General features: G+C 40.9%; 1 protein-coding gene across 1 annotated transcript; it reads right to left on the bottom strand.

The window, feature by feature from the left end:
• Positions 1 to 1212: 1212 nt before the first annotated feature.
• Positions 1213 to 20618, bottom strand: slc8a4a (solute carrier family 8 member 4a). The gene is made up of 9 exons (XM_046411596.1): positions 20042 to 20618; positions 19617 to 19693; positions 15948 to 17366; positions 15272 to 15789; positions 8614 to 8720; positions 7840 to 7958; positions 6258 to 6357; positions 4723 to 4995; positions 1213 to 3006 (listed from the first exon to the last, which is right to left on the bottom strand). Exons 3-9 carry the CDS (start codon positions 17289 to 17291, stop codon positions 2627 to 2629), a joined length of 2841 nt encoding a protein of 946 aa, XP_046267552.1. The 5' UTR covers positions 17292 to 17366; positions 19617 to 19693; positions 20042 to 20618; the 3' UTR covers positions 1213 to 2626.
• Between the last annotated feature and the right edge of the window lie 4155 nt (positions 20619 to 24773).

The raw sequence follows: 24773 nt of genomic DNA, 5'->3' as shown, positions 1-24773 counted from the left end.
TGGGACAAACACATCTTTCACTAGGGATTATGAAGCATATTTATTTAGTTTTGAGGAATTATAATGAAAATTTATATTAAAAATTATCTGGTGTTGGCTAAATGTCTGCACGACACTGCAGTGTACTGATATGAACTTGGTGTTGTTTTTTTGCTTTAGTTGTTTTGTCAGACTTGCACTCACTGATACAAAAGAGAGAAAATCCACCAGGTGAGACCTTTTGATCAGTCCTCAGACCTTCATCACGTATGACAGTTTTGTCTTTGCCAGAGAAGTAACCATGTGTTGACCATCATTTTCTGTTCAAAGAAGCCATAAAATGAAAAAGCAAAGCAAAGTCCAAAAAAATCACAAAAGTAGCAATGTGCTTTCAAGAAATAATACTAATAACACTCCTCTGGCACAGTGGGGGTCCATTTTCCAGTTAATGTGTTGGGAATTAATGCATTCCTATGCTTGCAATAAGAAAGGAACACTTATCAAGGCACTGCACTGCAGCAGAGAAAGTGAAGAAGTTATTTTCATGCTTCAGAACTCTTTTTCTCTATCTTTCAAATGATTTGCTGAAATTTGTTGCTGCTATTGACCATCAGGCTAAACAATAATCAGCAGCTAATAGGTAATCAAAGTCTCACCTCATCAGTGGAGCTTCGGTTTCACTTAGCTGTGGTCTTTAATGAGAATAAACTCTTAATTTCACAGAATTTCAAATGCAAATGCTGGATTAGAGTCCTGTATAAATAATTAAAATGGTTAAATAAGATATCAGTGACCGAAGCAATTTTTTTTGTGCAGAATTAGGCTGCCAGTTCAGAACTGTGTGTCAGATGGGTACACAGCTTCATACCTTTCAGACATCAGATGAGTATTTTTACTTTTGGTACTTTAAGTACATTAAGCTGATAATACTTCTGTACCTACCACTGTCAGAGGGTTTTGAAAGCTGTAACACAGCCCTATTGCACTGGGTTGCATTATGTGATCAGAAAATCCTCTTTTCAGTGTCTTTCAGCGTTAACGTGTTTGCTCACTTTTAGTTGGTTATGTAGCACCTTGTTTTCTAAAGAGTTCAAATTCTGATCATCTTAATTACCATGTGCTTTGGTTTATATATAACTTTGAAAGACCCTCCCAAAGTTTTCTGTCAGAGTTTCTGTTTTTTCCTGTTGAATTGTGTAATTAAGACAAGAAGGCATTTCATGGCATCATAAACCAGCAACATTTATTTCCACTTTTTATACATTAAACGTGCATATCAATAAAACTAAAATTGATCATATAAATACCTCTACTGTTACAATAAATATGGCTCTACAGATTTTGGTTAAATAAAAAACAAAATTCAATATCAGCTGCTGTGCGACACAAGGAGACACTCAGGAAGTACTGCACATGTCTTCTTTTTTAGCACATTTTTCAGTGATTGTGCAGTCATCGGGACCTAATAACTTCCCACAGACGTCTGTGAAGAGGCCCTTTGCTCTCTGCTGTGCTTTTTCTAAAAGTGATGTTGAAAAAAATGTTCACAGTGTCAGCATGACAGATTAGAAAACTGGTGTCGTTCTCAGATCCTTATCAGACTATGCTTATTTGTCATGAGCACCCGTAACATTTGTGGACGAGATAGTGCCATGCCTTTCGCCAGTTTGTGCCGAAGAGCAGAGTATCACGCATATACACACACTCACACGAAAATCTTAAATATGCTCAACGATTTTACATTTCATAATACAATTTAAAGCAGAGACTCTGCTCCAGGTTGACTTATATTGTTAAAAAAGAAAAAAAAAAAGGCAAACAAAAAAAAAAGGCATTTTAAACCCTGGCTATGTCCAACATGATACTGATTTAGAAAGCATCGTGGGAAAGGGGACCAGGCAGTGAAAAGATTATGTTACAGCTGTGTTTCACATGTACAGGAACACATCAACACGTCAACAGCCATGTCAAAATATTACATACAGTACTTTAAAATAGATTACCAAGAAACTCTTAATCTGGTAACGTGCAAAAATAAACACACCTACTCTTTCACAAAACTCCCACGCACGATGTTCATCTTTTACATGATACACAATGAGTAATTAATGTGTAGATTCAGTAATAAATATCAACACACAAACATGTTTTACTGGTCGTTTCAGCCCCAGTAACGTCTTTCCTTTTACGTAAAGTATGTAAATGTCAAGTATAATGTCATCCCATGCACCATCTGTAATTTTCCATTTTATCAGACCCTTAAAAATACAAGCAGACTTCTCAATACTTGCTTTCATTTTGTGCTTAAGTAACACTGAATAACTAAAATAAGTGTCCACACAGAGAGAGGACATGATGTCAAGTGACAGAAGGTTTGATGTGATTTATGCTCAAAGCAAGGATCAGATAAATGTCCAGTGGAAGGTTTGATTTCAGAGGCTAAAGCTATACTTTACAGCATAGTGGGTGGTAGCAAAGTTCCAAAGTCCAAAGAGTTAAATTCAATCAGATATTGTGCGGTATCAATAATAACTAATGATACAAATAGTTATAAACCTTTGTGAAAATAGACAAAAACAGAGAGAAAACACATTCTGTAGACCGTATAAACAAGGAGAAGAGCTGTGTCTGTGCGTTTCCCTCAGTCTCAGAAGCCAGGCACGTGGCAGTACGCCTCCAGGGAGGCCAACAGGATGTAGATGAACCAGAGGGAGAGGAACAAGAAGAAGGTGAGGAGCTTGGCAGTCCGTGGGCCCCCGAGTTCTCCACCTGAGATGCTGGGACGCCGACGGTAGAGCAGCACCAGCACACACACCAGCGCCATGATGGTGAAGAGGGTGACGGAGAAGGCCAGGGAGCCCGGGTCCACTTTGAACACCTTGCCTTTGGTGTGCCAGTAAATGGCTGCAATCGTCCACGCCACACCGATGCCCAGGAAGACATTCACTGCGTTGCTGCCTGTCACATTGCCGATGGAAGCATCGGCGTATTGGTCCTGGATCGCAGCCACTTTACTCGCAAAAGTATCTGAAAAAGAATCAGATACAATACATCAAGGTCAAAAATCAGAGGCGTGCACAGGAGGCAGAATTCTCTTTAGACCCTTCATTGAACCACAGAACTGCCAGGGACCTTTGAGCAAAGATGACTTCAAAATGTTAACTTTAAGGGAAGCCACATGATATGGAGCTTTTGATGGTTTTTCGTGGCTAAAAACCTTTAGAATAAGGCACCCTTTAGATAAAGGTTTATAAGTAGTAAAAACAACTTTATTGTAAAAGTAATATTAATGATATAATATTAAATTAAATATATTAAATTTTAGATTTCTTGGCATTTTATACCATTATTAAATATTGATACTGAGCAACAAAGGTCTCAGGCCCCATCCAAAGCAGGGTGTGGTGCTTCATGTTCAGTGTCCCCTGTGGCTTTGTTAGCGGTTAATAAATCATACATCAGTCAGAGACAATAAATAAGACCACCTTTTAGATTGTCTTGTTATGAAAATGTTCTGTTTCTATTTGGTAATAATGCATTGAAAGGTGCAATAATCATTAGATAATGTCCTTCAGCTAGTCTGCAGTTATAATGTTATTAATCCTTTTGTTTGACATATTTGGTCATGCACTTATTTGATTTCTGGTGGAGAGTTAGAAGATGACTGGTATAACTCCGTCTGTGAAATATGAAACTATGTCCAGCAGTTAGTCAGCTTATATTAGATGGTGTTAGCCAGGGACGTTATAGACAAAAGTGTATTTTCCTGTTTTCTAAGGTGAGAGAGAGCGGAAGAAGATTGTTTTGTTTGTTGCTGGGTGAGTTAAGCAGCATTCTGCCAGTCACACCAACATATTGGCTGGTTGCTGCTAAAGCTTGACTCTGAGCAGTGCCATGAAAACAGCATAAACTTTAGTAAGTTATTGTATCCAATCAAGAAATAATCTGACATTTAACGACATCATACATGTCGTTTTTTGTACAGTTTAAATAAACAGTGTAACACATTAATTAGTGAGCTTTAGAAGTTTATATACTTATACTAAGTTAAGCTAACCTGACTGCATTTCCATATTTACTGTACTGACATGCAAATGTTGTCAAACTTCTCATTTAATTGTTTGCCAGTAAGCAAATAGACATGTTTCCCAAAATGAGAACCTGCCCCTTTAAGTTGTGAATAAATGGATTTTGGTTTGACTTTTACACCTTAAACTGGAACAAAAATATTTTATAAACATATTCTTCAAAGCCTGTCCTGGCACTATGCCAGACTGCACAGACACAACAAGTGTCGAAAGAAGTCTCTGGAACTCTCTGCCTCTCAGAGCTTATAACCCAGGCCCATAAGACCACTACCTGTACTGATACCGTCCTGGTGGTTGCCATCTAACTAATTCATTTCTAGCACAACTAGTCTCCCAGCTTGAAGGACGGTGTTTTGTTCTTACTGAGCCATAACCTGTCAAAACCTAATTTTCGTGTTCTCATTTGTGCCTCTCTGTGGCAGTGTTTAGGACATACTGAAATACAATTATGCAGTGCAGAGAGACAAAGTGAAACGGTGCTTTTCCTAGTTTACAGATAATATTCAAGGCAAGAGCTCTGGAGAGAATTATTCCGACAGCACAGGCGGAGGCAGAGGTTACATGAGTTTCCCTTAGCACCTGCCTCTGCTGCCCAAGCAAACCCCAGAGGAAAGTCAGGACACTGTTAGAGCTGATAGACACCACGGGGGCCTACCTGGAACAGAGGTGCCGAGGGCCACGAACACCACAGCGGTGACAGAGTCTTTGAGGCCAACGGTGCAGCCAAAATGGGAGGCTAAATCCCCGGTCACAGCTGTCAGAACGCCAATGAGGGAGATGGACACGAAGAAGCAGGCCCAGCCGTTCCAGTACTCAGTGGGAGGGACAAAAGCGAAGAGGACTTTCCAGAAAACTGTCAGGAAATGCATAATGTAATCAAAGCAAGATGGCAGGCGTTCCTCCCCGCTCTCTTCCTCATCGTCGTCACCTAGTATAGACAGGATAGATGCATAAAGGAATGCAATATACAGACAAAACCTTGCTGCTTCTATATTCACTGCTGACAGATTATCTGAGGATCATATTATCCTGAACAAACCTGAGTCAGACCTTTGTGAGAACTAGATCAAATCAAACTTTATTTGTATAGCACCTTTCATATAAGAACAATGTTACCCAAAATCCTCTACACAATAAAAGACAACCCCCACCCAACCTCCCACACACACACACACACACACACACACACAATGAGTGTAGTTATGTTCTAAACGAAGGACTCAATAAAACAGGAGTTAAGGAAACTCTATCCTAATATGCAAGAGAAAACACCAGAGGAAGGACAGTTGATGCTAGTTATTATTTGATCCTACTGTGACATCCCATCTCAGTTCAGAAATGCTCATTTGAATGATACTGAATCAAGAAAAGTTGGTGAAATATAATCCCAGCTTCACTTCACGCTTTAATCAAACTTAGATGACATCTAGCTGCAGGCAGCAAAATCAGGCTAGGACTGTACTAACCCCCACCCCCACCACGTTTAAAACATTTGATGAATGTGTGGGAGCTAACCTTTTCACATTGTTACATTAAATCTCTAAATATAGGCAGAAATTACACGTTATATTTATATATACTCTCTCTTTGCATGAAAATCTGAGTGGACTCAATGAGAGAGAGAGAGAGAAAATGAGAGGAATGAGCGTATTAGCAAAATGACACATCTCTGGTGTCTAAGTCAGCTTTTAGCCCAAATGCTTTGAGCACTAGTGCACATCTAAAAGCCTCACAAAGCCAAGTGCATGGCTTTTGAAAGGGCAAAATAAAAAGGGTTCACCATACCACATACATGTACAGAAATTCTTCAGAGCCATTAATTGTCCAGGCAGAGCTGACCAGTTTAGTTTTTATAGTGAGCCACATGAGGAATTCACTACATCATGTGTTTTTATTAAACTGTGGATTAAAAGGAAGCAAAAATAAGCACAGAACTGCCAAAATACATTAAAACAGGCTTTGTTTCTGTAAGCTCTTTCATTCATTTTATGTTAAATTAGGCTTTTTTTAAAAAATCAGCCAATGTGAAACTGGAGCACCCAGGATTTTATCAAGATAAAGTATCTAAAAAATAACAGTAAGGCTGGTGAGCAGCAGCTGGGGGACCAGATCTAGCTGCAGGCTCAATCTTCCACAGGTCCGGTCACAGAGGAATGAACAGATGAGACATTTCAGGACGCTGCGACTCACCTGCACTGACAGTGACAGCACTAACAAACTGCTCTCTCCAGCTGCTGCTCCCCACCACCAGAGCCAGGTTCGTCTTCTTAATCAGCTTGTCCACTGTGCTCTGCAGTCGGACACAAAGACAAAGAAATCAAGAAAAAAACAGACAAGTTGGTGGGAAGCATCACTGCAGGTAAGAGACCATCAATATAATCATAACACTGTCAAATGACACTCGGGGCACTGATGTGGTGAATTAGGGTGCAATTAACCGTGTCGCTCCTCCCACTGTGGTGCTCAGTGAGTCACCAAAACAGGTGCAGGGGAGCACAAAACGCCAGGATCCCTCAGGAAAAAAAGGCACAGCATCACCGTAAAGCTGCTTTACACCTGTGCAGAAAGATGAGCTACAAGTATCAGCACATTAAACTGGAGCCCCGAGCATGAGTGCAATGCCATATTAAGGAATAAAATTGGTTTTAAAGGGGCAGACCACCAAGAAGTTTACCATACAAAACAGTTGCATGGAACATGAAGCGGCTCTGATGGGAGTTTTGTCATAGTGGTGCCCTCACGGAAGCTTCATATTTTTAATCAGCAGAAATGCTTGTTATAAACAGGGGCCATAGAATTTGAGAGACATGGACAGTGAAGAGACGGAGAGGGTCTGGTGAAAGACACTCTTGAACTCCATTATGGGAAATGTACGATTCAGTTTTTGAGTTTAAAGTCAGAATATCTCTGTTGCATCAATTTTGAGCATTTCTTTCTTAACTGGTCTCATACAAGAACTGCAGAACCCTCATGTTCATTGCAGTGCAATATAAAATTGATGGAATACCCCTCTCAAAGCTGCATGACGGTCAAATGTAACAATTTTCTCAACTTTTCTCAAATGATGAGTGAATAACAGGCAGAGCCATTAGTTACATGCACATCACTAATAATTTATCATCCATTCCTAGTTAGATTAAATATTAATTTCCAACAGTCATACCCAGAAATATTATGACATAGCTGACATTAGTCTAAAAGAGCTGTGTTTTGTCCAATTTCCTCCAGCAATGCTCAAAAATGCTGCAAAGGTGCTCTTCCAGTGGTGAAAATATGATGTAATGCATTAATTTGAAATGTGTACTAGTTAAACTTTAAATCTGAGACACATGAGGAAAGAGTTTTGATCTTAACCAGGGCTTCTAAGTGGTGCCCCATCGTGTGCAGCTGGTATCCATTTCATTTTTTTTAGCTCTTACCCCTCAGACAGCTGCTGTCTGCCACTGCCCCCAGCTCTAACCAAGCTGCAGAATAAAATAAGTCGCCACTGCGCATGGTTAATAGAGAAAATGTGTTTAATATCATGTTGTTTGCTCTCATATTGTGTATAATGAAGTTCTAAGGGATTGAAGGTTGCGACCCTCTCTCTGAAGCCCAGAGAACTGCTGTGATGTGGTATTCAGTAGGAAGAGAGCAGGTAAATCTTGAAAGAGCAAATCAGTTATTTGCTTTCATCATCAGTGTGTGCAGTGCCAAGATATGCAAACATCAGCGTGATGCTGGATGTGTTGGGTGAGCTTCTGAAGTAAAACGCTGCTTATTTTTGAGTTACCTTGAATTCATAGGACTCCTCAATGACCACCTCCAGCTTAGTGTGCTCACCCAGACAGGGGCAGCCCATTTTTGACACGTCCTCCGGTCCCACTGCTGTCTTGTTATCGTTGGTATCTCCTACAACAGAGTGTAAACTATGAGCCGGTATTTCATATGAGATTTGTTATAAAATAAGATCCTGTGTCTACTGATAATGAAACCCAGTCTTCCACATGTGCTATTTGCTTATTAAAGGTCACAAGTGACATTTCCAAGTACTGCCTGATTAATTTCAGGTAAAAACTGGTCAACCAATTTTGTATATTCTATTTTAGTTTTTAATCTTTTCTTTCATGCTTTTGTGTGTATACTTGCATCCTAGAAGTGCTGTATGGCAGATTCTGAAATCATTTATGTTCTTTTTTCTTTTACAATGTTGTCATAGTCACTGTAGTATATTTTAAAGATATGCTTAACGTGTAAGATATGTAAACAGATGCATAAAATATAAATAGCTCTTTTAGCCCTGGTCTCTTTTAGCTATGACTTTGATCCCACGACTTTGGCTCAAGGATCATAAAGCCTGGCCATGAAATACACCAAAGGGACTAAAGAGATCAGACCTTAGACCACCAGAATTAAGACCAATTTTCATCAATGGATATAAACTGCTATAGTCCAAGGATTTTATTTAAGGCAGAGTCCACTTTTGAGTGTAAAATGTATTTTAAGCAATAAAATAATGAGAAGAATCACTCTGCTGCTGCCGCATGTAGCAGTGCCCATAGCTCACCATGTCTCTGTCCCACTTCCAGCAGGATGGGCTCCTCCAACACAATCGTGAAAGTCTTGTTCTTCTCGTACTCCTCATCATCGATGATCTTCACATTCAGCAGCTTCCTGAAAGCAGAAGAGTCAAGGAACAAGGACAGGATGGAGCCAAAACAGAGGTGGATGAGTTAATTCATTGATACTATTTGGGAAATAAGAACAGCATCCAATATGAGTTAACCTGCAGCACACATTTATTACCTTGGTTTGCCATTTGTTCTTTTTTTTAGCTAAATTATAAAATAAGAACATCCCAGGCAACCAGTAACTGCAGTTTCTGTGCTTTTGCACACATTAGAATAAAACAGTGTAGCCAAGAGGTAGTCTGCCTACACAGTGAATCATGAAATAGAGATGTTAGATAAGACGATGGAAGCTTGAGATTTTGAATCATTAAATATCATGTGGTACAGAACACAGTAGAGTATGTACAAAATTCAAAGTGATATATATATATATGTGTGTGTGTGTGTGTATATATATATATATATATATATACACACACACACACACACACACTTCACAATACCCCACAAGAGGGCAGACTCTTTCTACACCATTAATTCCATTAGAACACAAGAGAGAGCTTGTATATCATGAGAGATTGAATTATAACGTTGTTCTCAGTGGAAATTAAGCACCCGGTAATTCAGACTCCATGAGATAAAAGCCAGTTTTTAGAAACTTATTTTGGAATGTAAACTCCTCTACTAAATCTGAGGGCTACAAAAACACGTGAGGATGTGGTGTCAAACCGTGACCGACATATTTGCCTCAACCAGCTTCATTCTCCTACACTGTCACAGTGAGTCTTCCTCTCCCTCTCTCTCCATCTCCCTAATGATATGTGGGTGGCTGTCTATTTCTGTCTACACTTATACACTCAGGATTCGTCAACACGCAGGAAGAGCTTTTGCTTGCAGAAGAGGAGAAGTTTATTTTAAACATGAATGATACGTCAGCGGCCGTCTGATGTCAAGGAAAGTCATGCCAGTGGGAGCAAAGGGACTCACAGTCCTTACAATGGAAACAAACAAGTTTATCTTTCAAACTAGGTGCTATTTCAAGTGTTACATGTACAGAAACACAGAAACTTTCCTTTAAAGCATTAAAATAAAATGTCATGGTTCAGTTGTTCTGGACCATATTCATGCAGCAGCTAGTTTGATATTACACTATACAGATACTGTTTGCGTAGCAAGACGAAGAGAATATAACTGCCAGCGATTAAACAAATATTACTCTCATTAAAATACAAGGCAGAAATGAAAGACTGTCAAAAAAAAAAACAAAAAAAAAAAACAGCAGGCATATAGGTTCACATACTGCATTAGGCTGATTAGGTGTTAGTTTAATTCTCATTCCTCTTGTTCTTTTTTTCATCTGGTTTAGAGTTTAATAAGAATTTGTATACCAACACTTAGGTCTGTATGCTAAATATAAAGCTAGAGCAAGCAGTGAGTTAGCTTAGCTTAGCTTAGCCTAGCGTAAAAGACTGTAAACAGTGGGAAGAAGATAGTCTGGCTCAGACCAAAGGAAAAATATTTGCCCACCAGCTCCTCTAAAACTCACTAATTAAGACATAATATCTTATTTGTTTCACCACACACAAAAATGTAAACATGACAAACACATTTTGATGGTTTTGTGGGGAGTTCCTCCTCAAAAACATACTTAAACAGTGTGATATCTGAGCAAGGTGGAGTATTTACAAAAATGTACTTTAGTTGAGATTGGTGACAAATTCATGGGGTTCTTGTCATCCAAGCATCTCCCTGCGTGTGAACTTGAAACGACCGCATTAAGAACCAGGTTAACACTAACAGTAACACCACCACAGTTTCCTTCTGTATCTCTGAAGGCTGATGTAAACTCTCATTACATCAGGCACAGTGAGATTCCATCGAGACAGTGTATATCACATTTCACTGTGTGTCTCTGCCTGCCCGGCGACTTCATTTCTGGAATCGTTTTTGAGAAGCCACAGTGGGCATCAGATCCTGCTATTGTATCTGTCACACACAAATGTGAAGACCTGGACTGTCTGAGCTCTGAGGACTGCTCGCTGTTGCATTTGAAACAACCGTAAACTCTGCTGATATGTGGAATATTACATACTGCAGACTGCAGAAAGGTCCAATAAAATTGTAGAAAGCGTGAGTGCTTTTTACTTGGATCTTGTTCCGCTTTTCTCACAATTTCTGACTGCCAACTGACTGCAACAAAAAAAATGCATGTTTCTTGTATAAATGAATTAGCTGGATTAACTTGGATTAACCTGTTAAATGGAGGCTGAGTAAAGGAAGAAGCAGCTGGGGCCCTAGGGTGGAATGGCTCTGCAGCTGAGGCTGTCACCTCTAGAAAAAAAGGACCAGGCAGCTGTGGAACCGTTTTTTATTTGGAGTTTCCCCTCTCCTCCACATTCTGCGTTGGTTTGATAAGGACACTCCAGTTTCCTCCCACAGTCAAAAGACAGTAAGTCATGAGGACTGGAGACTCCAGATTGCCTACAGGTATGAGTGTGAGTGATTTTATGCCTCTGTGTTCACCCTGGGAGAGTACCTCTGCTTTCTACACTCTGCATGCTGAGATAGGCTCCAGCCCTCCAGAGAGACTGACAAAAATGAAGCGAGTAGGGAGAATGAGTGAATGCATGTATGTATGACAGAATGTCAGATTTCCTTGCCTGGACGGACCACCATCATTCATACAGAAAGGAAGAATTATAGATCAAAGCTGTGTGTTTACTTGCATCTGCCTTGCTCAAGTGTCCTGAGCAAGATAGGCTGCTGAATCTCTACCAGCCAGACTATATTGTAGCTGAATATGAATGTGAATCAGCGGCGTACCAGTACGACAGATAAAATATCAACATTTTATTATCCCCACTGGAAGGTGTTCTTGGGTTAGTATGAACAGGATATTTATATGGATACAAAAGGTTTCTGAGACTGATAAAGATGCATGACCCTGTCTCTGATAAATATGGCAGAGGAGGCATGCTTAATGTTATCTGAACTAATGAGCACTGAGGGAGACGTGAGATGAGAAGAAATTCAGTATATAAAAACAACAAAACTGAAGTTTCCAGCAACTTCAGACTGCTCATAGGATAGTGGAATAGCTTCAGAAATCCTTTTGTCCCCAAATCTTTCTGACATCATGGTGTCCATTTTGGTAGCTTTCCAAAAACCGACATTCACAATCGATTGAGCAGGTGTGCAGTGACTAGACAGGAGTGATTTGAACCTCTCTTTTAAGCTGTCACATTAGTCATGCTAGTGACTCTGTGAGGCTCTAGGCCACTTTCTTTGAGCTAAATGTTTACATCAGCAGGCTAAAACGCTCATAGTGTCAATGCTAAGATACTGATGTTTGGTAGTTATCAAGTTTAACACATTCACAAATAAGCTCTAAACACAAGTTCAGTTGGCACTAATAACATTAGTGTTTCAAATATTTCAACATAAAGCAAAGTATAGGAGGAACTGAATTGCACCCACACCATAAATTTTAACTTCATGGAAAATCTAAAAAGTCACTGGATCACCACAATTGTTATGATTCATCTTCATTCAACCTAATCTGTACAAAATGGCAGTAGTGGCTATGATATTTCAATCTGTCCCGACATGGTGTACCGGCTGGGCGACAGACACTACCCAGCACCAGCTTAAAAGTTTAGCCTAATAGATAAGAAATAAGACAGGCCTTTATTATTCTCACAAAGAGAAAATACTCAACACGAACAATTACAATGAGCAACTGCTGTGTGCATTAAATAAGAGAGTAAATGTTAAAATAAATAAAACACAGAAATGCATTACCCAATCCTGACTCTACTGCTTGCTTATATCCATGTTCGTTCGTGAAGTCATCGATCTTGACTGCATTAAGCTTGAGAAATAAAGACCATCAAGATATTGATTTCCCTTTTCAGAAGTGATCTCCTCACATCTATTTCATCTTAGCTTATGTAACTGCCCCCATTATCCACCTCAGCCTCTAGTAGTGTATAGTACCACAGTACCACACATTCTGAGGTGCTAAACAAAACCAGATACAAAAGGAAGCAACACAAGCATCAAAGGGTCTGCGCAGATCTTCCTCCAATCCATAAACACAGAAACCTAAAATGGTTCTGTATCTCAGCCTGTTTATTTTGGCTCAGATGTTTGTGTCTGTACATCTTAATCTATTTACTGCAGTGCAGAATTCAGATGATAAATTATTATTTAACTGCATGCCTAGATTTTAAACAATTCCCCTGGCTCCATGTCATGAGCGCATGAACTTGCCCTCCTCCTCTTTTGCTCCTCTGCATCGACCGGGACAGGCAGATGTACACAGACACAAAGACACACCATGCAGCGACACTGCAACAAACACACACACCCACACAGAGCTGCCTGGAGGTCGCCTGCCGAGTGACAGCTCTTTGTCTGAATACCCAGGGAAACACTTGGGTAAGAAGAGCCTGCTCTGTTTGAAGGATGAACTTTGGCAGCCTGCTGAGCAGCAAGGAGCAAAGATACACATTTAACACAGGGAATAAATGCATAGATATGCAACTACAAAAGCTGAGGTGCTTCAAGATGCAAGGTAAAGACACAGTGATGAGGTTTCACCTCCATCTTTTAACAGGTCTGACTGAATGGTCCAAATTAAATAACCTTTTCAAAAAAATTCAGTCAGACTCGAGCATCTTATTAGCATAAAGCAGGAGCGAAATTTCATCTTTTACAAAGACTTGAAAAAGAGATTAGAAATCTGTTCAATTGGGGAACTTTGGCTTGAAGGTTCTACGTTTTATGTGGCAAATACAGGCGAATGCCACGATAAAATGTCTTTATGACCTTCTACAACAGATATCTTAGATTAAGAATTCCACTGGCTGAAAAGATAAGTAAGATAACTAAGCTGCTGTGACTTGACCCAAGTGGATGTGGTAACTCTGACTTAAGATCTGAGCCAAACCTTTTCACCTATAATCACAGTGCTCCTGCATTCATCTTGAAGTCCTTGTTTGTCATTCAAAGCAGCACAGGAGCAGCTAAGCACAACTCTGACATTTCCTGTTCATGTTTTGTTTTCATTGTTTTTCTAGAAGCAAACTGTCCTGCTCTGTTGGATCCTGCTCTCCACAGTCCTCGCTCTCCTGCTGCATGGCGACTGTCAAGGAAAGCAGGACTCCAGGTAATACACAGAGTGTGCAGTTGCTTGTGTCACCGTCAGCTTGCTCCTGTCATATGAACAGAGTCTTGGCTCAGTAAGTGAGGATTTTATCTTATGCTCAGTCTCTGTTAGAACACAGAAGCCTCCAGCCTCTCATTTCACATTGCTATACACTGTTGTCTCATTAACTGCAGCTTCTATAGCATCTGCACTATGCTAAGAACTTTTGGGACTCCTTTAACCCCTCTTCACTCTCTTTAATTGCTTTGGATGCTCAAGAAGCTCATTTTAATTCCCCTTTGGAGTGACATTGTGTTTGATGTGGGTGTGAAGTGGGTTCAGCGTACAGATAGTACTCGCAGACACCCTTAAAAATACACACAGACAAACATACACGCAAAAAGCCAGCAAACGCACTAAGTGTGCACAAACAAACTGACAATTACACAGATAAATTTATTCAAACAACCATCCAAATCACCTTCACTGTAAGGCAAAAGAATAGACAAATAGTTAGATCTGCGTTCTCTTTGACACCGTGTATTCACCTGCCTTTCCTCCCACTCATCCCACCTACACAATACACCTACACACCAACCCTGGAATCCTCCTCACACAGACGCATTCATCTGACACATTTTGTTCCTTTGTTTTGTCCTTTGGTGTGCTGTAAATCATTTTGTGATGAGCTTGATACAGATAAGGGCATTTTCTTTTCCAAGCTAAAAAAAAAAAGAGAAAAAAATCACTGCTGTGGATAATTGCCAGGTCCTTTGCACATCACATCACTACAAGTGTACTCATCATCCCAAACCTTCCACACAACATTCAAGAGAAGAGCTGGAAATACATCACACTTTCAGTGCTCTCTCTGTGCCCTTCCTCCCTGCTCTTTTTTATCCGCCTCTCTGCTGGTGCATCCATGAATCCTTTGGTTGAAATTATCACACAGGCTTCATCACAGGCACCTGTTTCAGTAGCTGCTAAGTCCTCATCCCCTCCTTGCTGCTGTGTAAGTCACCTGTCTGATTTTCTTAGCTCTACTCTGTTGCTAACACACACACCTTTGTTTTCTGCGGTTGAGCCAACGAACTTCCTTATAACCTCCAGAGAATTCCCAAAGGACTGTATGTTAATTCATTCACAGAAAGCTTTGATGCCTCCTCTCCTTCTCCTTCTTCTTCTTTACATCAGACACAAGGTTTCATTATCTGCCTCACAATTATATCCTCTTATCCTCCCACGTCATCCTTCAGAAAGATCTAAACTTCTTCTCAGAGTATCTATGACTCATGAAAATAGCCCTTTTATCCTTTACCAGAATAGATAACTTAGGGTAATGGAGCAGGACTGTTTAACATACCAACATGTGGGCTGTGATATTTGATCAGGTGATGAGAAGCAAAAACAAGACATCACATCATATAACAAGAATAGTCACTCACATGGTTTCATCGTTCTGAAACTCCAGCTTGCCCGACACCTCCTCGTAGTCCTCTCCTGCCTTGGCGGTGCCCTCAACCGTGTGGTAAGGCACAGCCACCTTCCCCCTTGCCCCGGACGTCCGGTGAACCTTCACCTGCATGTTGCCAATGCTCTCGCTGACCCTCGTGGAGTCACTCTCAAAAGTAAAAATGCCAGCATGGTCGTCATCATAGATGGTAACTGTGGCAGTGTGTGCCTTGCCCAGGGCTGCCTTTGGGGGAATGTGGGAGGAGATGCCCACCATGCTGTTGCTGGAGGTGATAGAGCTTGGCTCCAGGACGGAGACCTCAGCTCGGTGCACAATACGTGGATTGCTTAGGCACACATAGAAGTGCTCATCCTCTTCAAAAATATCATCATCAATAACGCCAACAGTGAACTCTTTTGTAGTCTCACCGGGCTTGAAGACCAGAGTTCCCTCAGCAAACTCATAGTCTGAGCCGGCATTGGCAGTTGCATCCTCTGTGCGGTAATCCACCTGTGGGCCGCAAGCAAAGGAAGAAACTTCATGAAATATTTAATGTCTGGAGTTAAAATAAAATTCTGAATTATTAATATTCAACACCTCAAGCTACTAAAGTTGATTTTGAACTGACCATGAGCATTTACATTATTTTTGTCATTACTTCCTCTTACCTTCACTGTGCAGCCACTTTCTCCTCCATGCCGGCTCACTGAGAGTTTTAGTGAGCCACAGTTCTCAAAGCACTGGTAGTGAGAAGGTTCAAACTGCAGGTAGATGGTGTTAGGATCCTCCTCTTGCCCACTGGCCTCATGACAGCTCACCACCTTCCTGGCCTGGTCAGCTGCGTGCTTTTTCAAGATGTTCCCAGCTCCGATCATCATTCGTGTTGCTTGAATGCGATAGAAGGCCCTGCTCTTCTGTTGTTGGACCAGTACTTGGTAGTTGGCCATCTCAATCAGCTGCTCCATGTCCTTCTCTGGGTGCCTCTGTTTTAATTCTTTCAGAGTGCGAGCCATTTCCCGTCTGGCCTCTTCCTCTTGATCTTGCTCCGAACTCATCCCTCCACCTTCTTCCACCCCCTCCAGCATCCCACCCAGAGCCTCTTTGGGGTGAGTGTGCGAGTTCACGCCCTGGCCATCCATCTCCAAGTCCATTTTAGTGAACATGGCGTCTCCCTCTGACTCGATGATAATGCCACGGGTCTTGTCAGCACGATAACGCTTATGAACGTACTTGTAGAAGAGCAGACGTCGGTCGGCGATCCAGGCTTGCAGCACACAGAGAGGGAAGAAGCAGAAGGTGAGGACGGCCTCCCAAACCTGCACCTCTCCAGGGGAGAACACAGACAGGATGAGATACAGCCAGATGTAGGCGAATATGCTCCAGGCAGCAGTGACAAAAAACACCCGCAGGTGCTTTATCTTGCGGGTTTCATTTTCTGGCACCACATAGACACAGAGAGCAATGATAATGAACATGTTGAACGCTGCACTGCCAACGATAGTGCTGGGACCCAAAGCTCCGGCCTCAAAATTATGGCCGACCACCTCAATTACAGAGAGCAGGATCTCTGGTGCAGACGAGCCCAGAGCCATAAGTGTCAGGTTGGATACTGTCTCATTCCAGATGCGCACAGTGGTCGTCGTTGTTTCACCGTTAGGCTTCTTGATGGTGATCTCCTTTTCCTGAGAGGTGATGACCTCGATAGAAGACATGAAGCGGTCTGCGATGATGGACATACCCAGGAACATGTATATGAGGGCTGCAAAGTAAACAATGGCGCGTGCCACCTTGTCGCCCACTGCAGGGTTTTGGGGGTTCCACATGGGTAGCACCACACCATCAGAGCAGTTATCTTCACTGGAGCAGTTGCCTGGTGTGCTGCCAGTATCTTCATGGCTGACGTTGCCGTGGGAGAAATGAGTGACTCCTGGGAGCAGAACCAGCAGAATGGAGATGAACATACATGGTGTGAAAGATGAAGTGAAATTCAGGATACTCTTGTGCAGAAACATGGCAGCGTGATGATGCGCGGAGTCTTCTAATGCCAAAGTTCAATCCACATCACATGCGGAGGTCTATACAAACTTCTGAAAGATAGAAGAAAAAAAAATTGTGTGGAGGATGAGATGGTCACAGTCACTACATCAGATGTTCATCAGTCAGAGTTCTATTTTTTGAGATAACCCCTACAAGCAAAGGTTTAACATCATCACAAAAGTGTTCACAGTCATACTCTTTTGTATGCAAATGACGTGGGATCCAATGGTTTGCTTGGTCCGAGCTTGGAAAGCCAGAAATATTGGCACCTACTAATCGTTGAGTCACTGGTATTGAACTATCCTGTCAAACTCCCACATATATAATGTGGTCATTTTGTGTGAAGCAGTAGTAGAAATGTAACCCTCTGCACCTGTAGTACTGAGGGAAAACTGACTCAGTCCACCATGTACTGCCAGGTTGGATAGGATTCCAAAAATAAACTTCACTGACAATGAGTATAACAAGAGAAGCAGTTGTTCATAGGCAGCGCAGGCGTACTGACAAAGATACCAAAAGATTATTCAAAGTAAAAACATTCCTGCTCCTCTTAACTCTGGTCTGTAGTATAGGGTGTAAGGGTTTACTTGTTTCTTTTCAAATAAGCCATTTAAACTATGTAAGGGAACAATTTTAAAATAATCTGAGTGGGTTTCTTGGCAGCAGCATGGCTATTAACAGCTTGAGTGAACAATTTAGAGTGTACAGCATCAATGCCGTCCAGAGGATTAACATCGGCATCAGTGTGAAGAGAGAAGGAGAGGAAAAACACCGAGGAATGTAATCGGGTGCTTCCTAATTAAAATTTTAAGACCATCTCCATCTCAGAAATAGGTTGCCTACCTGCAGCAGAAGAGATTTGACAACACTTTATGTACAGCACATTCTCTCATTGACATGGAGAGAGAAAAGCAGCAATCTTCACTCTGACCTAACAGGAGTGCACGTTTTCCATCATGGCTACATCTGAGGGTGAAGCAGTGTGGTTCAGATGAGATGTAGAAATTAAGTTGTCACGTTCTTAGTCCATTTTTTTTTTAGCTTGAGATAAACTACTAACCAACGACATCTCTGTGGAACAGCTCAACACCTGATCAGACTGAGCTAAAACGTCAGCTAGATCAGCACCACGGACAGCAACCCCTGCTGTAAGCAGACAACATGTGGCCCTCAGCCTGCGTTACAAAGGATGTGTGATCCATGTTGAAGAAAGACATTTCAGAAAGTCCTGCAGCTTTAAAAGCTTTGAGATGAATCTGCTATAATATTAGAGCAAAACAGTACAAGATTTTGCACATCATGTAATTCAGTATATAATATGATATAATATTGCTTTCATCTGGCACACAAACTTGCACAAATTTTGAGTGGGTGACGTTTCTATGGCAAAAGCAAGCTCTCCAACTGCTGGGTATACAGGAATATAACATGTTTTTTGACAATACTGCAGAGACAAAAGTATTTTCATATTTCCCTATGTGCTAGTGGTGCTTTTCCCTGTTACATACATTCCTCAGCGGAATCAGCAGGTAGCAGGAAGCTAACCAGGTAAAGAAACTTACTATTTGAGATACTCCTTGTTTTCCTGAGGATAGAAGAATAAACAAAACCAGGAAAAATTGAGAGAAAAAGAAAAAAAAATCACCTTACTTTGATCATTTGCAAATGATGCTAATATTGATTTAAATCCCTCGCTGGGTCTCTCCTGTTCCCTTTACTGCTGATAGTTAACATGAATTTCTTGACTGACCACCTCACTTCAGTATTTGCCCTTTACTGGCTAATGACAAGCCCAACAAGATGCCACTCTTCCATTCCACACAGTTGTTCATCTAACCTCTAATAATTTGAAAATGAGCCAAATCTAGAGAAAGAAAAAAGTACCTCTAACCGCTGTATAATTATGATGATTTAATCCTCAAACATGTTTGGTAAGCAAAGGTCTCTGCTTGGCAGGTAAACACTTGTACGTAATGAGTCACACTTTGTTGCGAGCACTTGTTTGGTGACATTCTCAATTTGTAATGAGACTCCTCATAAATGCCATTTCTGCTATCGGAGTGAAAAGTCGGAGAAACAAACAGAGGGAACGCGAAGCAGAGAAATGTGTAAACAAAGACCGACATGACTTCCTTGACGCCTTGTATTGTACAAAAAGCATAAGAAAAAGCAATCGAAGGAAAAACAATAAAATAATAAAACGTGTACTCGCCTGGTGTGCATGCAGCTGTGAGATCCTCATGCAGGGATACCATTTGTTATTAGCTCTTTTAAATATCTGAACGAAGTGCATCACTCACCTGGGTGCGGATGTCAGTGAGTCAGCTCAGTGTGGAAGTTGTGGCCTCAGGAGATGAAACTTCTCCCCCATATCGCTCTGTGCAAAGACAGGTTAACTTAAACTAACGAACTGTAAGGAGAGTTTTATAATCACCGTGCAAAACTATAGCCGGAAAGGATTCCACATTAGAGAGTTTTAAGAAGCTTATTAAAAGCCAGATATGTGGGTCAGCAGCAAGTGGAGTAAAAACACAAATAAACCATCACTGTTGCAGACTAGAGACAACTCAAAATGTGAGGTTACAAATGGGTTCTGAGACAACTAGATTATTGGACATTACAGAAACAGGAAAAAAAAGCCGATTATCCCATCAGGAGGCTGCTGTGCATGAGAGACAAACAGACCGGTCCATTTGGTGCGCACAGCAGTCCCACAGATACTCACAGAAAGCCCCGAATCTCGGCTGGACCCTGGTCACAGCGTGGCTACCCTGCACCAGTTCAGCAGAGGAAGACACCCCGTGTGCCATTCACCCAGCAGGCTGGTGTAATGGTGTTGGCTTGTTGCGCTGGCGTCTTGGAAATGACGCGTAGCTTTCCACGGCGCTTCTTCGCTATTTTTTTTTTCTTTTTCTGACAGGTAGCCTACCTCAGCAAAGTTAACACTGTGGGATTAGTTGCTCTTATTAAATTCCCTTTGTTCCACCGCGGCGACACCATCCGCAAGGCTAAGTGATTTTTCAAAAACCACAATGCGTTTTCAGCTTTATCCTCTCCAGACTACGGGCGATTGTTGATGCGTAAAATAATAAATTAAATTACTGAGTCTGTCGTCCCGCTTGTATCAGTCCGAAATTTTTCAAAACTACCAATTTGTAAAAGGCTTTAACAGTGTTTCTTTTATCCGAAAAATAAACTGAGTGGAGAAATTTCCTTGCTTTTCTGTCTGAGCTGGATAACGCAAAGAACCAAACAGGACTGCACATGAGAGTAGGCGTGAATGAATGAAGCATTGAGAGGACGCAAACCACACACTACACGGATCAGTACAAGATGGATATCAAACAGAGCGATGGTGGCAGACAAGAAAGAGGAGTGTGGTGTTATGCAAATGGAAGTCTTGTCTTACTCTTGCGGTGGGCAGCACTGGCACAAGAAACGATGAGCGAGAAGGGAAAGCAGTAACACTGCAGAAACAGGGGAGGAGACGTTCAGAAACAGCGCTACACGCACGCCTGGTCCTCCTGACTGCGCATCAGGAGTCCAGGACGAATGACCATTTCACTCCTAAATCCTCATAATTTGCTCATAATCGTTATTAGCCACCAGCACAGATAACCTACTGTAAGATAAAGGCTAAAGATCCGGTATTTGTTTCAAGACTCCCAGATGCTGTTGTCTGTAGGTCTGTAGTGGGTCGGTGGTTTGATTTTTGCTGTATCTGGATGCTTACAGATGTAGAAAAGAAAAAAGCACATATACTGGCAAACTGCACTAATGATAATAGAAGTATAAAATTGGGAAAAGTAGGGGACATGAGCCATTTTCTAGGTAACATCAAAACAATCTAAACTAGGCTAAAAGTCTGTTTATCTATTAGCAGCCCCATTCATAAGACTCATTTCTCACTAGCAAACAAGATTCCCAGACGGGTGAGAAATGATGAGACACTTTTGCCATTCCGGTCCTTACCACTAGTGGAGTAAAACAAGATGTCTGGCTTTGGGGTGAAGTCAGAGTGAAAGCCATCAATTTTATACATAAAGGTCAGCCTGCTTCAGTGCTGCTCAGCCTGTATGTGAAAAACGCTTGCATAATATCTCCTTGAGCTCTGGAGGGGTTTTCTGCCAAAGCAACCCCGATGATGTCATAGTGATGTCACCAGGGTTATCTTGAGTTTGAGGTGAGACTTATTTGACAGAAAGCTGTTATAATCTGTGGCCTTGAAATTTGAAATGTGAGTGCTAAATCGATGGACTAAAAGGGCTCCCTGACTTCTGCTGCACAGATATAAACCTTTGTATTTTTCTTCTTTTGTTTTCTTTTTAATCTGTCTCTTTTGAGTCCTCCAAATGTATCTAACTTTATGTAAAATATATAATGAATATATCCTAAGTCTGGACAAAATAAACTTTAATTAATTTATGCTTTTACCTGAATCCTAATATTAAAAGGCTAACATGCTTACAGGTAGTGTGTCAACATGCATGTTTACAGTGACACAAACACGCTGACATTTAACACGTTGGAAGTAGCATGCTCACACAGTTAATTCAAAGTGCACGCGAAGGTGATGAGAATTCAGTCGTTCAGCATCCTCTACCTGTCGACTCTGCAGTGCAACACCGCCATCCTTACAACCACACTGCCAGCACTGCTAAAAATATAACTTTCATTTAGATAAAATTCATTTAGTTTTTATTGGTTCGTGATTGCCTGTAATGAGGAATGGAAGTTGCAGATTACCCACCTGGAGAGATGATTATGGAAAACCTTGAAGAGAAATAAAGAGATTGCACTGAGATGTGGAGGAGGGAAAGTGTCGAGGGAGGGGACACGCCCCAAACATCATGAGGAGATGCAGCACAGTGGGAGCTCAGTTTATTGAGGGGAAGACTTTGCCCTGTTATCTGTGGCGATGCTTCTGTTCAACAGCTCACTCTTAACCCTGTGTCCATTCCAACACACATAGCTGCCCAGTGAGGTTTCTCATGAGAAGCCTTCCCTATTGACTTTGTGCACACACTGTTCTACTAAAGGAAGCGACAACCTCTAAGCATAACTCACCCTCATTACCGTGAAGTGGCTGACCTTCCTGTTTGGATTGTGGAGTCGCCGCCAAAAGGTGAAATGACTGCAGAAATTCTGCACATTTGAGTAAACATATAGAATCACACCAAAAGACATTTGCTCAGATTTAATATGTGTATGAACATGAGTGCATAAATCTTTTAATTGAAAGCACTGACCTGCCATTATAGCTACCTACTATTTCATTTTCATACTCAGCAGAATATATATCGTGTAATACCAGAGCAGAAGCACTTATTCAATAATTCTAAAAGGGAGCAGATGGTGATATATGCCTGTAGCTTAAGACAGGAGGTGCTGCTCAGTAATTAACCCATAACCCATGATTCTGAGTCTCTCCCACCTACACCATCTCCCTCTCCAATTTCTCTAAATTAGCAAGTATGTTGTCACAGGCCGGTCAGCTTGAATAATGTCACTATCCATCTTTCATACTTCAGTCACTGTCAGTCAACACTGTGGACAGAACCTCAGAGCTCCTGCAACACTCAGTAATAGCAGACAAAGTAAGTCACATTGCTGGGAAATGCAGCAAAAATACTGTTTGTTTGAAACCTCATGTATTATATACATTCAGTGCCAATGTTATTAAGTACACCTGGACAATATAATGTAATCCAAAACAACAGTCCTGCTGTAATGTTTGTCTTTAATATGTTTATTATATTCAGTGCTTTTGGTGTATTTCAGTGTATTGAGTATTACTGAAGTCATATTAAAGATGGTGATATACTGGATGACAAAACACTGAGAGGTGGCTCAAATATTTGTCTTTCCCATTTTCAAACATGAACATAAATGAGTACTAGAAGCAACTGTGAGTATAACACTGTGCAGTGCTTTACAACACCATCGCTAACTATAACCTCAGTCCTGTAACATGTAATTTAAGCAAGATGTTTATGACAATGTCACCAGAAAGTGAGCAGTATCAGCATGATAAAAGTAGACTTTATGTGTGTTTTTCCATAACTGAAATCAAAAGTCTGAGTCCATTGGTGCTAAGCCTTGACCTGTGTGAAAACTTTGAGTAAGAAAGAGTTTAAAAAAAAAAACCATAACTCAAGGTCATGTTAATGTGCTTTTCTGAGCCTTAAATTGCCTCTCACAGGCCCCATTAGCAAATGGGACTAACTGATGGAGACAATTAGCTGGTCACTCATAATTAACTGTTGTGCCATTTTTAGTCATATTTTTCAGCATGAGGGTCCACTATTTGTTGCATGAGTATGTGGATGTCAGTTTTCTGATGTAGTTTAAGAGAAATCCACGTAGCGGGAAGAAGCCAAACCTTTTGTGAGTTATGTTGTAGAGAGCAGCTGCTTGGTCTTCTGTGATTTTCATGTCAGCTGTGCACTCTGGGTTACCGGGTTGCCCATTACATCAAAGTATTTGAAACAATATTATTAAAAATTAGTTTGTTGCCTCTCACTGACACATACAGTTTGGTCTTTTGCAAGATTTTGGTAAGCAATAAACATGCAAAAAAGAGAGAACTTGTTATGTTCCTGGTTAGTATTTGACAGTTTTCCAGATTTCCCTTTATAGAACACATTTCTAGGAATATCTCCTTTCAAGTATTATTTGATGAGTATTTTTTTTTTAAGATTCCAAAGGTCATGTTTGGTGTGAGTGTCTTTGCATGCACATGGTACTATGACTATAAAGTCTTTCCCTTGGTTCAGACCCCTCTGTCAGCAAGACCTTTGTGGAAGCAGACCATGAAATGAGGATTTATGAGAAGGTAAAGTCTGAATTTCAGAAAAATGAAGCCAGAAATATAAGTGTACATGTGAAGATTGCAACAGCTGACTGAAGGACAGCACAGCTTCTTTTCTTAGACAGGTATTCCTGTAGAACAGAAGATTGTTATGATGTCTAGGAAAGAAAAAAAAAAATTCTAATTCCTTTCTACTCTTTTTGAAGAGGAACAGGGACTGGAATGTGTTTACTTGTCAGTTTTGTTGAGTTACTAAAACGTCATCCTTTATTAAAATGAACCAGAGAATGCAAACTGAAATAGGGAAACAACTGCTTCCCACAAAACCATATTAGTCCTCAAATCATTTTTTCTTAACTTCTTTCTAAATCAATTTCTACTGATGCCTTGTGCCAAAGACAGGCAACTGCAGCTAATCATGAGAGCATGGAGACGTCTTTAGGATAATGTGACCTGTATTTAAAGGGCACAAAATATTTGATTTCTGGTTAGAGGCAGAAAAGCACCGGATGTGTTTGGTTGCTATGGTAACTGTTCATCTACTCTGTATCCAGGGATGTTAAGTGCATCTTTATGGTTGTGGTCCTGCTGAGTTTTCTTTTGGCAGATGATTGTATATGTATTTTTAGTGTGTAATAAATAAAAT

This window comes from Scatophagus argus, chromosome 14, assembly GCF_020382885.2.
Source record: "Scatophagus argus isolate fScaArg1 chromosome 14, fScaArg1.pri, whole genome shotgun sequence".
Taxonomy (NCBI): domain Eukaryota; kingdom Metazoa; phylum Chordata; class Actinopteri; family Scatophagidae; genus Scatophagus; species Scatophagus argus.
The sequence above is the reverse complement of the archived record's forward strand: the minus strand, read 5'-3'. Positions and strand labels throughout refer to the sequence as shown.

What these genes read in the sequence shown, in the direction of transcription:
- slc8a4a (XM_046411596.1), bottom strand. Translation starts at nt 17,291, where the DNA reads ATGTTTCTGCACAAGAGTATCCTGAATTTCACTTCATCTTTCACACCA. An exon ending in AAAGTGGCTGCACAGTGAAG is followed by an intron (nt 15,790 to 15,947) that starts GTAAGAGGAAGT and finishes TGCGGCCCACAG; the next exon opens with GTGGATTACCGCACAGAGGA. An exon ending in CCTCGGCACCTCTGTTCCAG is followed by an intron (nt 3,007 to 4,722) that starts GTAGGCCCCCGT and finishes ATTCTTTTTCAG; the next exon opens with ATACTTTTGCGAGTAAAGTG.